At 36.1% G+C, this 18,868-nt stretch overlaps 1 protein-coding gene across 7 annotated transcripts in view; it reads right to left on the reverse strand.

The window, feature by feature from the left end:
• Window positions 1–18,868, reverse strand: part of SLC4A4 (solute carrier family 4 member 4) — a 327,400-nt gene that overhangs the window by 25,453 nt on the left and 283,079 nt on the right. For all 7 annotated transcript variants that reach the window (XM_079152708.1, XM_079152712.1, XM_079152710.1 and 4 more), the window contains 2 exons: window positions 15,651–15,764; window positions 13,708–13,869 (listed from right to left, as the gene is read on the reverse strand). In XM_079152708.1, coding sequence (XP_079008834.1) covers window positions 13,708–13,869; window positions 15,651–15,764 — 276 coding nt within the window. The remainder of the gene's footprint in view (window positions 1–13,707; window positions 13,870–15,650; window positions 15,765–18,868) is intronic.

The following is an 18,868-nucleotide window of genomic DNA, read 5'->3' on the forward strand; positions in this document are numbered from 1 at the left end:
TCATCTCCTCTACTATAGTTCTGAATAATTGTTTAACTTAAAGATTTAGGTCACAGCTTCACTTGGTATTTGTTTAGATCTATGACTGATTATCATGTTCTGTACTGTGGTAGAAAGCATAAGATATAAATTATCACTAATTGGCATTGTTTCTATAATAGGAAAAAAGAATAAAAAGCTATGTAACAAAAGAAAATTGGAATTTTATATTCAGAAAATGGGGATATTGCCTAGTTTTAAGAGTTTATGGGATTGTTCAATGAAGTTATCAGCAGCAAAGCATCTTATAGAAACTTAAGTGGTAGTAGTTACACAGTGGGAGCTAAATAAATGGAGTTAATAGCAGGACTGGTACTGATTGTTGCTCTTCACAAAAGCATGATAGGCATCTTAAAAACAGGCATTTGGGGCTAACATATTCATCCAACATCATTAGCAATTAATTTCATCTCACACCAGTCAAAATGGCAGTTATCGAGAATACAAATAATAATAAATACTGAATAGAATGTGGAGAAAAAGGAACACTTCTACACTGCTGGTGGGACCATAGTGGTGGGACAACCACTATGGAAATCAGTATGGATGCTCCTCAAAAGACTAGGCGTGGAACCACCATATGATCCAGCTATACCACTTCTCAGTATTTATCCTGAAGAATTAAAGTCATCTTACTACAGTGAGACATGCATACCCACAGCAGCCAAATTATGGAACCAAGCTAGGTGTCCATCAAGGGATGAATGAATAAATAAAATGTGGTGCATATACACAATGGAGTTTTATTTGGCCATAGAGAAAAATGAAATTATGGCATTTTTAGGAAAATAGAAGAAATGAGAGACCATCATGTTAAGTGAAACAAGTCAAACTCAGAAGATAAAGGGCCCTATGTTTTCTCTCACATGTGGAAGCTGGAGAGGAAAAAGGAAAGCAAAGGTGAAAGTGGGTCTCTTAAAAATTAAAGGGAGACCAGTAGAGAAAAGGAATCAAAGGCACAGAGGCAGGGAGATACAGAGGGATCAGGGAGGGCTGGGGAGTGATATTGGTCAAAATTATATTGTTATGTTGTGTGCATATATGAATATGTAACAACAAATCCTATCAATTTGTACAACTATAATGCACCAATTAAAAAATGTGGGAAAAAAACCTGGCAATTTGCCTTCTCTCCCTGCCAGTGTTTATCAGTATGCTGTTCATCTACACAGTGTTGAATATATGTGGACAACAGATCCAAAACAACCTTGAGATGGTATGTAGAGGGCCATTTCTTACCTCTCATGGTATATAAAAATAACTGCTTAACAACCAATTACCTGATATCATTGATACAATTAATACCCTCTTAATCAGAATAGGCCAGCTTGAAACATTGGTCACAATAACATTTACTGACTGGAAAAGCAGACAATGTAACAAAAGGTCTAGCTCTTCTACTCACTAAATAAATATTGTTAAGTGTGTCCACAATGTTATTCTATGGTTATATTTCTCTGCTCTATTTATGAAGAAATCAAATGCTTAATACCCCTATGGAGCCTGAGAAAATAGAGCAGTCCATTTTCACAGCATGGAAGCAACAGTACCAAGAGGCAAAGGGTGACTGAGAGAGGAGAGGTTGGCTTTAAAAAATGAGAATGTGATTTACACCAGGATCCTGGTGACTGTTATCATTCAGATCCCATTACAGTGTGATAGAACACTGCTCTCCTTTCACTGAAATGCCAATATTTTACCTCTGGCTTGCACACATGGGTCTAATCATGTTCCCAGAGAACTCATAGCTGGAAAGGAGAGCTGACACAAGAAAGAAAAGCACATGGTCATCTAGTGCAGGTTTGGCTGAGAACAAAAAACAGGTTATCTATAAAACCAGTTCATTTCAGGTCTGTGTATGGCATTTATCTATCTTTGGTATTGAACTGGGTCAAGGAGGGGGAAGAAAGGCACATGGGAGATGAACTGGAATAAATTTATTCCATGATGACGAATGAGGCGAATATCATGATACATCTGGGATCTCAGTCATTCATTCCTTCAACAAACACTGACTGGCAACCTAGACCCAGGCACAGTTTGAGATGTTGGTAACACACCTGTGAATAAAACAGACAAAAATCCCTGGCCTCATGGAGCTTCCATTCTACTAAGGAAACAACTCCCCCAAATAATCTATATAGTATCTTAAAAAGTAATACCACTTGGGAGGGTGAGGCAGGAGGCTCTCAAGTTCAAAGCCAGTCTCAGCAAAAGTGAGGCACTAAGCAATTCGGTGAGACTGTCTCTAAATAAAATACAAAATAGGGTTGGAGATGTGGTTCAGTGTCGAGTGCCCCTGAGTTCAATCCCTTGTACCTCCATCCCCCCCAAAAAATACTAAATAGAGTTAAAAGAACTTGGGCTTGTACACTGAGTATGACTGGAGGGTTTTCAGTGGAGGAGTGACATGATTTGCTAGTATTCTAAACATTCTGGCTGCTGTGTTAGGAGCAAATTGAGCAGAGTCAGGGCAGAAAGACCAGATAGGAGATGGTTGCTATAATCCATGCAAGAGATTATGGAGTTTAGAACCAGATTGATGGCAATAAGATGACAAGAAGTGGCTGGATTTCAGCTGTGCTTGGAAGTGGAGCCTCAGGATTTGCTTCCTTCTGCCGGTGCATCTGTCATATATCAACAGTCAAAATATATTAATATCTCTAGCTTCCTCTTTCACCTGCTTGAATCTCCTGGTTGAATCCTACACCACTACCACTTTCAACCTCATGCAATTCCTTAAATGTGTTCCACTCACAGAGGCCTTTTGTGTCTGCCCACATAGCCTCCTCTACATGGAATACCCTCTACTTTTCCTTCTTCTCTTGGCTCAGTCCTATCCATCCTTAAGACTTAAATTAGCTTTCACTTTTCCAGTAGTTTATTCTGCCTCCACTAGGTGAGATGATTGAGTTGTTAGATTAGATCTCCTCCTTTATGTTCCCCTATTTTTCATTTTATGCCTTCTTCTAGCATAGCACTCAAACTATTTTTTTGATATTGTATGTACATTTATCTATTTTTTATATTAAACTTTAAGTAACATGGGGACCTGGACTGTGTCTTCTCCAACCTCCCTCCATATTCTGAATACCTTAGTAGAGTGCATGATACAGAGGTGATTCTCAATAAAGGTTTATTTTTTAAAAAAAGAATTATAAATACTATGTATGCATTTGCCTGATAGCAAGTATGAATTCTTAATCAGACATAGCAAAGAAAGAGAAAACTTTATTGTTCATTGACAGATGTGTGAAACATTTGGGGGCTCGAGGGAGGATAATAGTTGGAAATATCACAGAATTTCAAGCCCTATTTGGACTAAATCACTTAAGTCCATGTTAGATGTAACAACATGTTATTTAACAGACAGAATTTCCAAATTCTGTTACCAAAGAATGTAAAATAACTTAAGGATGTGCACACTACCCAGAGCAACAGGTCAAGAGAATGGCACTAGAAAAAGTTATGCATACCACCCTGAGCTATCTTGATGCTTTCTTGATCTATTTCAACTAAAACAAGTCTGAGTTAAGTGTACTAAAGATGAGCACAAAAGGACCACGTAATACTAGGGAGGGTGAAATAAGGATTTCAGATACAAAGGTAACTATGCATAACCACCAGGATAAATAAAAGTTCTGGGATAAAGTATTTATAGACAAAATTACTCTATGCCCCTTAACCTCACAGCCTCCAAAGTTTTCCCCTCAACTATGAGCCTTCCCCTCAACTATGCTGAGACTTCTTGCTGTTCTTAAAACAAAAAGATAGTCACCATAAACTGAATGCCCTACTCGGTCCACCTCTACCTCCCCTCTCCAGCCTCAACTCTCTCTCCCACTGCGACCACACAGGATTATTTCAATAGCTCATGCTCATCAGCATACCTCCCTTTGTAAGGCCTGCACCCATACAATGATAAGTCACCTCACCTGCCTGGCAAAGTGATAAAAAAATTCTGATTTAGAAGGATGGCTCAGTTGGCTTATAGAAGGTATATCAGAAGTGGTCAAGACTGGAGACAAAGGGCAGACCTGAGAATACTGCCATAATCCAGTACTGAAATGAGGCAGTTTAAGCTAAAGTAACAGCATTGGGAAAAGACCACTAGCAGATAGTAGAGATTTTAAAGAGACCAAGTCCAAAGAGGGAAAAGCAATGACTTCATTTACCAAATTTCCATGTGCAAGGCTTACCAAGTTTTTTTTTGAATTTATTTTTATTGTAAACAAATGGGATACATGTTGTTTCTCTGTTTGTACATGGAGTCAAGGCATACCATTTGTGAAATCATAAATTTACATAGGGTAATGGTGTTTGATTCATTCTGTTATTTTTTCCCTTCCCCCCTACCCCTCCCACCCCTCTTTTCCCTCTATACAGTCCCTCCTTCCTCCATTCTGTCCCCCCCCCCCTTATGTGTCAGTGTCCTACGTAAATTAGAATCTGGAGACATATTTGTTGAAAAGAATGGTAAGAGCTATACCATCAAAGTCCATGGTGCCCCAAACTCTTGCCATGAAGACCTACCAAATGCCAAATGCTTGTTAGAGAAGTTGTCCCAGCAAAACAACTTATATATGTATGAAAATAAGCTACTCCAAAAATATCAGGGTTAGCTAAAAGTATATGAATGGCTAGATTTGAATGAAATGAAAATAATGTTAAAATACTAGCCCTGTTTTTGCAAGAAAACAGTTTTTTCAAAAATAACACATGAAACTTCTTTTCTGTTCCTTACCCCTCGTCATTGCCACTACCTTTGTGAGATTCTCATAATTTCTCTCCAGAATTATACAGCAGACTCTTTCCATCCACCTCTCCCATATATCCTTACTGTTGCAAAAACTGGAGAGTCCAAAATGCCATTCGGATGCCATCCACCCCAGGCAGGGGTTGAGCAGGGAAGTCAGCACGACGTCCGGGCCCAGCCTCACTTACCACGCTGAGGCTCCTGCATCCACGACCATGTGGGGAGCCCCTGAGGAGCCTAAAACTCTGTGCCTTGCAAATTCTGCACCCGTTCCTTCCTATGGTCACACTTCAAACTGGCATTCTGTTCTCTTCAGCCTAGGTTTAAATCTATCCCCCCACTTCAAATCCCAACTTGAATGTATTTCCCTCTTCTTCTTCCACACCCCCCAGCACCCCTCAGCACTCAACTCTGCTCTCACCACAGAAGCCCTCATTTTATTCCTGACCCTGCAACCCACTCTGCTAATCTTAAAAATCTAAATCATATAATGGCACTTCCCTGTCCAAACCCTCTCTGGCTTCCTGTTTAACTTAGCATAAAAATTAAACACTATAACATCCTCTGTTAAGATTCTATATGGCTCTTCTTCCTGGGACTATTTTGTAGACCTTCCTCCCCTGGAAACATCTGGCAATGTCTGGAGACACTTTTGGCTGTCACAACTTGGGGAGAAGGTACCACTGTGGCTAGAGGCCAGAGATGCTGCTAAAAAGCCTACAAGGCAGAGGACAGCTGCCAGGAGTGAGGAACTGTTCAAACTGACAACTATACTGAAGTTAAGAAACTTTGTTACATGTGACCTGACCTCACCTCTGACCTCATCCTGAATCATGAGTCCTTCCAGCCTGCTACTTGTTTCTCCATACACCAAGCTTCTGCCACCCTGGGCCTTTGCAGTGGCTCATGTCTTTCCACGGAAAACTATTATTTAATGAACATTTATTGAAAACCTCTTCTGCTATAGGCCTGTGTTAGATAAAACAATAAATAAGACAGGAAACCTGCTTGTACAGGGAATGCTTATTATTAGGTTGACATCAGACATGAAAATAAATGATTCGGTGTATATGCAAGACACAGGGCACAAAGGAAGTCATGATCAATTCTAACCGTGGTAAGAGACATAGGTGGTGAACAGGGGAACTCCATGAAATTCCTTCAAGGCATAAACCACATGAAGAACCATTTTCATCTTCAACACCTACTGCAAGTATTCCATACATAGCAAGCACTCAATAAATGCTCAAAAGGTTAAGTGTATCTTCTTTTAAAGACTAAAAACATCCATCCTTGTCTTTGCGAATATAAACCCAAAGAATGTTCTATTTTCTGAAACTGGAGATTATTTTAAGTACAAGGATAAGAAGTGAAATTTTATTTCCATTTGAAATTGTATATGCTTTGCTAATTCAGAGCAAAATTTAGGAATATATCCACAAAAATCAAAATCTGCAAGAGAAGAAGATTAGGCTAGCAGGCTACAGTGTCCATCTGGTACAAAGATGATAACAACGGAAAGGTCAGGAGCAGTCCACACGCATGCAGAGCCAGAGAATAAACATTCATGCCTGGAGCCCACCCTGATCCAGAGAACATGCTGGTTTATGGAGATACCAAGAGCCATGACAGAGTACCTCCCACGAAGGGGGACACAATCAGACGAGAGGACTCAGACTTGTGTGACAATTATAATGTACTCTAAGTAGACATTCCCACAGATTTGGAAAAGATACCAAAAAGTACAGAAGCTGAAGTTTCATTACGCCTACAGTGAAGCCACAAACACTTTCTGCAATGATGCCATCCGAATAGAGTTTTGAACTGAACAGGCACTCAGATTTGAGATGGGGATCAGTGTACATATTTTTCACCCATCTCATACAGTGTAACAATTTTGAGAACCATGTGACCAAAGGTAATAAAAATCTTCAGTTATGTCTAGGTATCGAGTCTACCAAATGAAATTATGTTGGGCCTAGGTTTAAATCTATCCCTCCACTTCAAAAGAGCTAAAAAAATAGTAGAACAAATTGTGGCCATTTCCTTGAAAACATTTTGGACCAGACATGAGGATATGTTAAGTTACACAAAGTAAATATTATGTAGGGATCATGTGATCAGTGCCACAGAATTATAGAAATACAACAAGAAAAAAAAAACAAGCAAGAGCAATACAAATTACACTAAGGGTGAAGGAAGTGCTATACTGAGAGGTGTTATGTTTGGAGGATCTTAAGGATGGAGAGGATTTTGGTAAGCAGCAATCAATGAAGGTGGAAAAAGATTTCTAGTCATAATATCTAGCAGAAAAAACTGTCAGATTTGAAGAGAAGCCAACAGGCTTTACAACCAGACTGCTGGTTAGTATCTGGAGAGAATCACCTTAAATTTAGGTTGAAATCATCTCTCGGTGCTTTAAATCCCAGGCTAGGGTAAATGGTGTTCTTCAAGGGGCAAAGGTTTGCAGGGTCAAGGTATGAAGGTTTAGAATGTAGAATATGCATATAAGAAGAGCACTTGTTTAAAAATTAATTCTTGGAACAAAGCAAGGGAGATTGGTAATAACTCATGATTTAACTATTAAAAACAAATCAAGCCATGAAATAAAAGAACTGGATCCAATGTTATGAAATTAGGAATAAAGAAGAAAACTAAAGAAAGCAAGGCAGGGTTAAAAAAAAAAAAAATCACACATTCCAATAAAAGGTTTGCCAGAAAAGAAATCAGAGAAAATTATCTATTATCTACAACTATATAATATCTATTTTAAAACACTTAAATGATTTATCTCTCCTAAACCCAAACAATAACACTCTAGAAATCATTTTGCTTCTGAAAAGTATCTATGGCTTTGTAGTCTGAAGCTGCCTCTGCTCCTACCTCTGCTGGTAACTCAGTGAATGACCTTGGGGAAGTCATGACCTTGCTGAACCTTGGTTTTGAGTACTCTGCAGGGATAATGCAGAACATAACTAACCAAATGATGGCCAAAAAAAAAAAAAAAAAAAAAAAGCCAAGCACCTTGGCGTTCCTACATCAATACAGAGCTGTTCAGCAGAGTGGAAAGGTGGATCCCATCCCAAGCAGAGCAGACAGCCAGAGCCACTTGACACAGAGCCAAAGCAAATGCCACCCAAAAACACGCTGCTTTTAATATCACAATGCTTCCATCTCTCACTGTTTCAGGTTTCTCTTTTGCATCAATTCCATACAGTTAGAATCTTTGATTTTCATATTCCATGGCTCCCATTTCCTAACAAACTGTGAACAATTTCTTGAGCAAAAAGCCTTCGATTCCTAATGAAACATCCACTCATATCATCAGATTTGTGACAAAAGACCAGCCCTTATTCTATAGCTATCATTATACAAAAGAATGGCTTCAAAAAAACCAATCCCCGGAGTGATGAAAAGTTATTCTTATATACTCAACTCTTACTTTTAGAAGCAAACGCTAATACAGCTCAATTGTCTTTAATGTTTTCTCTGAAGAAAACAATACATTTTTTCTATATTTTATCAAACAATTTTCTAAATTCTAAATTCTGAATTTTATTGATAAAAAACTTATTGATACAAAAACTTAATGAGAAAAAAGAATAGACATTTACCTCCAAAGGTATATAACATATCTGACCAAATGTAGATTAATATTAAGAATTGATTTCTAATTTTTTTGGAATAAAAATGTATTAGTCAATAACCATTTTTGTCTTTGGTGAACTAAATCAACACCAAAATCCTTCCCACTAGAGAAAATTTTAAAATGCTCAAAAAAAAAAAATCACATAAAAATAACCTTTAAAACCCTGGCTTGCCAGGGACAGTGGTGTTTGCCTGTAATGCCTTGGGAGGCTGAGGCAGGAGGATTTCAAGTTCAAAGCCAGCCTCAGCACTTAGAGAAGCCCTAAGCAACTTATCGAGATCCTGTCTCAAAAATGAAAAATTTAAAACAATTTTAAAAAGGACTACAGATGTGGTTCAGTGGTTAAGCATCCCTGGGTTCAATCCCTGGTACCAAAAATAAAAATAAAAACTATGGCTTATCTATAGGAAAGTATGAAAACCAATTAGAGGGAAAAAAAAAAAAAAAAAAAAAAAAAAAAGCAACAAATCCATAGGGTCATTAAACCCCAGAGCTTGGAATAGTCCTGAGAGACTATGCCAATCCTTGGGGACTTAGGCCTGAATCAGAATGACCATATGAATTCTAATGGCAGAAACCAATTCTTGAGTTATAGGGGAAAGGATAGAGATGGAGACACCACCAAAATAAAACAGGATTCTCTAAACACAGCATACTCACTTGGCCAATTAGGGGGAAAACTACAGAGAAAATCAGTGGAGATACATGCCTCTCTCAGCCTTGCCATGGGTACAATGCCAAAAGAAAAGAATTAAAAAATCTTCAGGGACATTCCTAACCATAAATGTGTAATTGCATTTGGAGCTGGAATTCACATTATATCTGTGACCTAGGAAACCTCAAGCCAAAAATGCAGTTTAAAATGGACCTGGCGTTAGTGTATGTGTGTATGTGTCACACACACATACTGCCGTAGGTAGATACACTGATCATAGATATACAATATCAAACCTATATCTCATCAAGCTTCTAAAACCAATGACCATTTACAGGAAATACAGAAGACAAAAGGAGGAAACAATCACCAAGATCTAGACTATGACAAAATTTTCAGTACAAATGTGCAGATTTTACTTTCCAAAAATGCCTGGAGGATACCTCCAATCTTATACCTTTTTCCTACAATGTGAACTTGCCATTTCCCCATCTCAAGGTGGAATCCTTTCCTGCCTCCTGGAATGGAGGCTGCCCCTGGGACTACATTGACCAGTTGGCTGTGCCAGGTACAGGTGTAAACATTAAAACTGCCTAGGTTCTTCCCCTTCTTAACCCTTAGAAGTCAGCTGCCACATAAACAAGTGCAAATTACTCAGGTACCATACTGTGCAAAGCTTAGTCCACATGAAAGGGTCCTGCAGGGTGGGATGCCATGTGGTGGGACTGGCTGGGAGGAACACACACAGGTACCATGTACAAATGTATGTATGTGTATAAATATATATAGGTACACAGAGAGGTCGATAACTAAGAAACATCAAGGTGTTAAACTGAGTCATGAGGAGTCATCTTGTACAGTAATCCCAGTCAAACTTTCAGATAATACCAGGCCCCACTGCTACCTGACTGCAATGCAGAGACCTCAAGCAAGAGCTGTCCTACAGGGCCACATATTTCATGATGTTAAGGAATTTTTATTAATTTTTTAGCTGATAGATGGTATTGTAGTCAAGTTTTTAAAGAAATATATATTCCCTAAAAATGTATGGATATTATTAAGGCATGCTGTCTAGATTTACTTCAAAGTATTTGAAAGAGGGTTAAGAAGATAGAGGCTCAGATGATACCATATTGGCCACAAGTTGATAATTACTCAAGTGGGATGATAAGTATCTTTGGTTACTGTACCATTCTACTTTTTTATGTAGGTTTGAAATTTTTCACAATAATAAATATATTTTTTAGGAATAAATAAAAAGTGTCCTCAGGTTGGTAGGACTCTAATATGCCTTTCAAAAGCAAATCAAATCTTCTCTAGAAGACACAAATTAAACATTTGCTTGTTTAATGGACTTTGAAAACATAGACATAGGAATATTAGCTCACAACTTAAAACAAAAAACAACTACAGACAATACCTAAGGAAGAAAGGTACCAGGAACAAGGACCAGCCAAGAAAACAAAGTTCAGAATCAAACCTGCAAAAATAGTCTGTTTAACAAATACATAAGATAAAAAAAAAAGAGTATATGGAAGAATAATAAGGAAGCCTGGAACTATCAATATTGACCAGAAAGACATGGAAAAGAACAAAAGAAAGATTCTAAAACTAAAAAAGTATGATTCTTGAACAAAAAGATTAAATGGACTGGTTTAGTAGGAGAATGGAACCAAAAGCAACAAATAATTAGTAAAGAGAAAGACATGAAAAAAATACCAAAACTATATCATAAAGAGAATCAAGAATGGGAAACATTTTAAAAAACAGATCAGAAGACATGGAGAACAAGAAGGAAATATACAATTAATCTTTAACATGGAATTCTAGGAGGATGTATTAGAATTTGAATGGGTCAAAGATGTACAAAATTCTATACATGATAAAAGATATGAATCCGCAAATTCAAGAAACTCAATAAATCCAATTTATAATAAAAGAAACATGCCTTTACAAATAGTAGTGAAACTCCAAGACAAAGACAAAAAAAAAAAAAAAGATCATAGAGTACCAAAAAGAAAAGACAGATTATTTATAAAGCAATTAAAATTATATCAACATACCACTTTTTTGGAAATCAAAAGTAATGAAAAATAACTTTTAAGTACTAAAATGTCTTTCAACTTGAAATCACTTATCCAGAGAAACTAACTTTCCAAATAAGGGTGAAACAAAAAACATCTTAGGCAAACAAAAATAAGTGAGTTTAGTATTTTTGAAGACCACAGTGGGAGGAAATTTTTAAGACCTGGTAAGTAAATAATGTATATAGGAGATAGTTCAATCTAAAGGAGACTAGTCCAAAAAAGGAAAGAGAATTGCAAGAAAATCTCAAAAAGAAAAGATGCCATCTTCTGTTATCCCCCCCCCCATTGAATTGTTAAGGTACAGAAAAATTTCATGACTTTTAATAACCTAAAAATTTTTTAAAAATTTTGGAACTCACTGGATCATAAAATACTAAATGCTTACTGATTTTGTAGAAATCATTTTCCTAAAGAACAACAAACACATAGGCATAAAACCCTGAGCAACAGAAAACAAGAAGGTACGAAAAACAAACTGCCCTCATTCTGTTTACTAATTGCTCCAAGAACTAATAAATACCTTTGCTGAGGATATAAGGTACAGGGCCAGGCACTGTAGGCATTCAATGAATATTTGAATTATGTACTTACTCTCCAGTTGGGTGCAAGGCATAAACATATAAGCAGTTAAACAATAATCTTAGAATTAAGACTATCTCAAAACAAGACAGTATTTGCTTATGGCAGAGGGTAGAGGCAGAGTCATTTTAATTTGTTTCCAAATGAATTCTCAACCTTTTCTTTGATCAAAACTGAAAATCAATATTATCCTTTTGTACAAGTGATTCCCTGAAGATGTTTCTTTTTTAGTGAAAGTCTATTTCTCTAACTTCCTATAATAGGTGGAGTACACATCACTTATTTTCATGATTTCATGAACTATCTGTCTTCTCTTGAAGTCCAAGTCATTCTTCCTTCTAACATTCTACATCACTAAAAATGCTGATCTCCAGGACAGGTACATACATACTCCCTTTAAGACTTCAGCAACTATTCCAGGATCTTCCTTTTGACAACTCTCTATGCTTTCCAATGATATCAACACTGATAAAGATAAGACTTTCAACACCTTGGACTCCAACACCCCAACTCCCAAGATTTGATGAACATCCTCTCCAGGGTGCTTCAGGAGCTAGTTTCACACTTTGGATCAGCTCCTCACACCTAGATTTCTCTCTCCCCAAACTTTCAAAATCGAAACTTCTCTCCTCTTTGACCAAAGCTCTTAGTTTTCAATTTATCCTACTCTTATTATAATGGGATTAACTCATTTCTCACTGTGATCCAAGTTCTAAATGAAAATTTATCAGAACACTCCTCATCTTTCCTATTCTTCCACCCAGTAGCTTTCTTTTCATTTTCTGGATTTTTCCTTCTGCTACATCTTCTCTGCTGAATTCCAAACATAGTAATTCCCTGCTTCCGGGTGACTGATTTTAATGTTTTTTATGCTTCCCTTATTTGGTAGTTATGAAAAGTTAATGAGTTACTATATAATATAAAGTGATTAGAACATGGTTAACTTATAGTAGGCATCCACTAAATTAAAGCTCTTATTAGTGTTATTATTCATATCTAACTTCCCCAAGTGGTATTTTTGAAATCTTTTGTGGCCTAAAAAATCATGAGAGGTGAAGAAACATTATATAAGAACATTTTAGGCAGATCTCATGAAATATACCCAGATCACTAATGCATTTTTTCTATAGACTCATGACAAAGTTAGTAATTAATTTTTTTAAAAAAGTTAAAATGTACAAAATAAGTCATTTTTCTTCATACTTTTTGGTCAGTAACATTCTGAGTCAAATATGTGAAGACAAAACAATATAAATGCTTACCAAAAACTTAAAAATATGAACTACCTGAATAATTTTTTGAAGAATAAAACTTCGAAGATTCCCAGCACAAAGAAATGACAAATGTTTAAAGAGATGGAAATGATAATTACTCTGATTTGATCATTCTACATGGTATACATGTACCAAATTACCACAGTGCAACCCATAACCATATACAATTTTGTGTGTGTACGTGTGTGGTGCTAGGGATTGAACCCAGGGCTTTATGTATAATAGAAAAGTACCGTAGCACTGAGCTTCATTCCCAATCCTTAAAACATTTTTTGAATTAAAAAAAAAAGAATGATTTTGAGTTGGTTTAACAGAGTAACAGAGTCAGTTCTGACTAGACGTTCATTAAACTTTAAATGACATTGTCTTCACTAAGAACAGTTACAATAAAACTAGAGGCAGGATGACTTCAGCTAAGAACTCATATTCACTCTTGGGTAGGGGATTGAAGCATGATTTGAAACATTATTTTCAGATTTAAATGATGCTCCCTAAGGTGTTATATTGAGGACCTGTTTCAACATAAGGGGATCTATGACTGTCAAGTCTTAAGGAACATTAGCTATGGTTTAACTCCTAATAAAGTTCTCTTGGTTTTTGAATCAGTAAGCATTATCAAGGACTACAAAGGCCATAGAAGGCAGATAACCATTATTACCGGCACTTACCTTGAGTTTATGCTCTTTTCTATTTACAATCACAGCTGTGATCTGTTGGTCCATGAAAATCAGAATGGTGACCAACAAAGCAGGGATGGCGGCTGCAAGGTACACCCACCAGGGGTTCCCTCCAAATGGTGGGATAAACCATCCTCGGTTTGGACTTGTTGGCTTAAAGCAGAAAGAGAATATTTTTCAAAGCAATATCAAATCACCACATACTACTTAATGAAAAAAACCAGTGGGGAATATATATATATATATATTTTTTTTTTGTTTTGGGAGAGTCAACATACTAAAAAAACAAACAGTTACAGGCTGGATAAAGATTATTTACCAAAAATCTTTCTAAAGATTTTTATTTTAAAGGTAATGTTTAAAGGCAGGAGAGAAATATGGGTTGTTGGGAAAGCAGCGGATACCACTGTGTGTACTTGGGGCGATTTCAGATAAGGAGGACTCAAGATAGAAAAAAGTAATTTAAATTTAACAGGCAGCCAGAAGACAGGCCCAAAAGGAATACTCAGTAAAGAGGTAGGAAAATTTATAAAATCATCATGAATTTTGCTCTTGGGTTTTTAGCAATTATAATGAAGTTGTTTTTACTACTACCAACATGATAATAGCTTTACCATATGTAGAAAGTTTTAAATATTTTGTAATTGAACTAATTTAAACATTCTAATCTTTCATTTTACATATAAAAGTGATCCAGAAGAACCAGTTAAATCCTTACAAATGTCACATAAAAAACTGAAAATAAATCATCATTTTTCTAGTTCTTGGTCTATTCTCTTTCAGATCATACATGTTTATTACAGAAAAAAATTTCCTCTGTTTCCTTATTTTAACCAATACAAATAACAAAATGCAAACAGAATGCTATTTATGAATTATTTTCTCCAGAGAGATTTTCTATCAATGAAGAAAGTCTCACACCTTTTCTAAAGCTATTTCTATCCTTGGATGCCCTTGCTCATAACTCCATCACTGAATGTATCCACCTCTTCCCACATTTAACAGGTTGTGAGTTCATAAAGAAAGGTACTTTGTTTTACTCATTAATGCATTTCAAATCCCAAGTATAAAGTTTATCTCAAAACCAAGATTTAATATATATTGAATTAAACGAATTAATGACTGAATGAATGAGAACCTATCTTTGTTGATGAATATGTGGTGGCAGATAATGCCAAAAAATATTATTTGCTACACCAATAAGTTGTTACTATACTAAAACTTCAATCAGCTTAATATTTCTTAGCACATATATGATTTCAACAGTGCAGTGAGGATTATTCTAGAAAACAGGTAAGAGACTTGGAACAGTAAATTAGGTAGTGATATATTTAGGAATGACTGAAATGTAGTTTTTGTCCAATATACCTGTATATACCAAGAAGTTTGCAAAATAAATAATTCTTATCCCTTCTTCATAATAGTCAAAATTCACATTATATATAAATGTGTTTGGCAGGTAGTTTGATACTATGAAAATTGAATTAGGAGTCTGGAGGCTTGAGTTTAAACTTTAATCTATGACACTGCTAGTTAACCTCAGGCATTTTACTTATTTTTCATGAGCTTCAGTCTCAACTTCATAAAATAAGAATGGTGCTAGTTATGTTGTACACTTTCTAGAATTGTATGGATCAAAGTGATAAAGTATATGAAAATAATTCAGGTATTATTATATGAGGCTGAATCTGTAATGCTATCCATTACTTTAAAATAAAGATCAATTCAATATGAATTTTGCATGTGATCCTAGTCTTGGCATTTTAGTGAAGTCAGTCTAAAGACTAACTGTATAAATGAGTCTAACAAAGAACTGCTTTTTTGCAAAGAATGGATAAATATACAAAACTAACTGAAAGACACAATAAACTAGAACAGGGGAAAGGATAAATATCAGAATTCAAGAAACAACCAAAAGATAGGCATTCATTTACCTTAAACTCGCTTGGCACAATTAGTTTTGGGGTATCCACACCTACAAGGGCATCTATTACACAAAATATGAGAATGGACAAGATAATGGCAAAGTCACTGATTAGTTTTCTTGCCTGGAAAAATAAAAAAAAGAAACAAACAACTATTTAGCACCAGATACATTTTCCTCTGTTTGAACTGAAAAAAAAAGAATTCTGCATTTGCTAACAATTTATAATAACAGTTTCATCAACAAATTATCACCCAACCAGACATAATCTGATCCCCACAGACAGGTCAGTGTGTGTGTGTGTGTGTGTGTGTGTGTGTGTGTGTGTGTGTGTACGCACACACACACACTCATGCATGCAAAAAGGAGGTCAATCGAAAAGAATATATCCCTGAAATCCCATACAAGCATTCGCCCTGTATACAGTACAAATGACAGCTGGATAAGAATGAAATCTAAGTGTATATTGTAGAAAGAAATATATCTGTTCATTTGGAAAGCAGTACTGTGATAAATAAAGCAATATAAATCCTATAAGTTAAACTGAAAACACCACAGATCTCTCAGGAAGGGTTACAAATTCCAGTTCGCTGAGCAAAGTAAATATCCAGACCCAGAGTAATGTCAAGTGAGGGAAGATGGAAATGTAAGGGAAGCACTAACTTTGTCAAGGAAAATATTCCTCACGCCAGGCTATTGCTTCAAGTCTCTTGGAGGGGGCTGCACTCTCTTCTCCACCACTTCTTAAGTGTGGCTGCCATTATTTGGTGATTCTCCAAGTTCCTAAGTGCCTGCCTCTGGTCTGGGTTTAAGGGATACAGCATTAAACCCTGTCCTTTCCTATTAAGTGACTACAGAATGGAAACTTACAAGTCATTAAAAGGAGCAGAGGACCATTTGATTTCTTGGAGGCTGCTTTGTAGTTCTCTAGTAGCACTAAGACCATTACTAGAGCACTAACACCTGAAATTCCCATATGGAGGGTACACAGGGTAATTATAATTTCATCATTCATAAAAATTTACTCAGTTCCTAATATTTTGCTTGGTGGTGAGGATAATAAAATGGACAAATTCATGTCTTCTTGAAGCTCAGAGCCATGCTGCATAAAAGAAAGCAGGCTTCTAAATAAAGTCAGGGTTGATTCAGACTTGATCAAGTTATCTTAGGGAGACCAATCAAGTTTTTTGATGCAGCTAAAACAAGGAAGTGAGATCAATGATGGGCTGAATGTAATGTACCATTCTCAAGGTAAAGGGTTTCTTGACAGTGAAGTAAAACTACTGTAGCCAAGTATTCAACAGAAACTGAAGTGAGGGGTGGAAATTAGTTGGCAGGCATATATGCTGAAGACTAGAGTACCTAATTCTTGACCTTGTTTCAGGAACCTTGGGTACCAACTAGAAGCAGGATCAAGGATGGGTTTTTTGACCAGGAGTTTTTTTTTCCTCTTGAAGGGCCAGATTCTGCGGGGTATAGCTTTCTTGAGACATACACACCAAAGAACAGAAGGTGAGTTATGGGACCTCTCAGAGGCAAGTTAACACCAATCACACATAATAATTTCAAGAACAAACAGATGGTAGGGATTAGTTTGGAGAGACAACAGTACAGCTCTTAGGAGAATAGTTACTATAGTCAGACCACCTGGGTTGGAATGTCAGCATCATTATTTACAATCTATAAATTCTTATCCTTTCTTAGCTTCAATTACTCTGTCTACAAAAGAAAGTCAAAATAATACCTATAATTTCACTGGTTGGTTTTAAGAATTATAATAAAATATGCCATGAAAATGCTTAATTTAATCCCTATAAATAAGTTACTATTGTTATTCCATGTTCCAGAAGACCTCTTGGCTGCAGAAACCACTGGGATAACTAAATGACTTACTGTCAGGAGGTCTTTTAAATGAACCATCAATTCTAAGAAACAATAAATAAAAGCCCAGCAATAATATGAAACTGTTACTCTAAGCTACAATGGGTTGAAAGTATCTGGAGTTACTGCAGAAAAAGGATGCTTCCCAGGACCTCAATACTAGAAACAAACAAACAAAAAAAAAAAAACTCTCATTTCTTAAGTTTTGTGAGAGTAGTGTTGACACTGATGATTCAGAAAGGCCTGGCAAAAGATGGTCCCACGAAGCAGTTTCAGGAATATGTTGGGATATTACAACCATCCCTCTGGTCTCATAGGTCACAAATTGCTGGAGGGCCAGAGATAATTACCAAGGTAAAAAGAAGTGAATTCATATTTATTCCTCTTCCAATCCAAACCAGGTAATTCAATTTTGACAACTCAAATATCCTATATATTATTCAAAGGGTGGAGAAAATAGTTATGAAAAAGACAGTTTTCCTCTTTTTTCTTTTCTTTTTGAATAAACAGGAGACAGGAATAGAGGGTAGCATGTGAATCCAATCTGCATCAATTCCTTGGTAGGAATTCCCATAGGACATACATCCCTGGTCCTGCTAAAGGACAGACCTGCTTGTCTAGAATCACACAAGCACCTGGGAAATGCTGCATTTTCAGGGAGAAGAGGTATTTTCAGAGAGAAGAGGTATTTTCAGATTCTGTACGTTGAACAACCCACAAAACCAAAAAGGCAAATAGGACATCATCATTGAAGGCCCACATGTGATGCTTTTGACTTGGTTCCATCCATTCCAGCTGACAGTGAGAACAAGGCACAGGATCCCACATATCAATGAAGAGAAATTATCCTCTACATTGCTTCAGAAAATTATTAAAGGTATGACAATGTCTAGAGAAAATATTTTTTTCATACCAGCTACATTTTGAGTGTTGGTTATACAAACGTACACATCTGTCAAAATTTTTAAACTGTATGCTTATGATCTTTGCATTTTACTATTCAAATTATAATTCAATTTATAAAAGATCTCGAACCCCACAAAAATTTCCAAAACTTCCAAATCCAAATCTGTCTTGCCCTTCGAATTATTCACTTATTCACTTATTTCAATGGCATTGCTATCGTTCCAAATAATTTTACAATTCCTTTTATAATTTTATTTATTGAGCAAAGACTGAAAACCCAAATTAACCATCAGACATATGTCTAAAGGGATGTGTGATTCTATTTTCTGTCAAAGTTTCACTTTTATGGTTTCAAAATATATATATATATAATATATATTCAAAGTACATATATAATATGTAATATATAATGTATATATATATAATATATATATATTTAAT

Source organism: Sciurus vulgaris, assembly GCF_902686455.1.
Source record: "Sciurus vulgaris genome assembly, chromosome: 9".
Taxonomy (NCBI): Eukaryota; Metazoa; Chordata; class Mammalia; order Rodentia; family Sciuridae; genus Sciurus; species Sciurus vulgaris.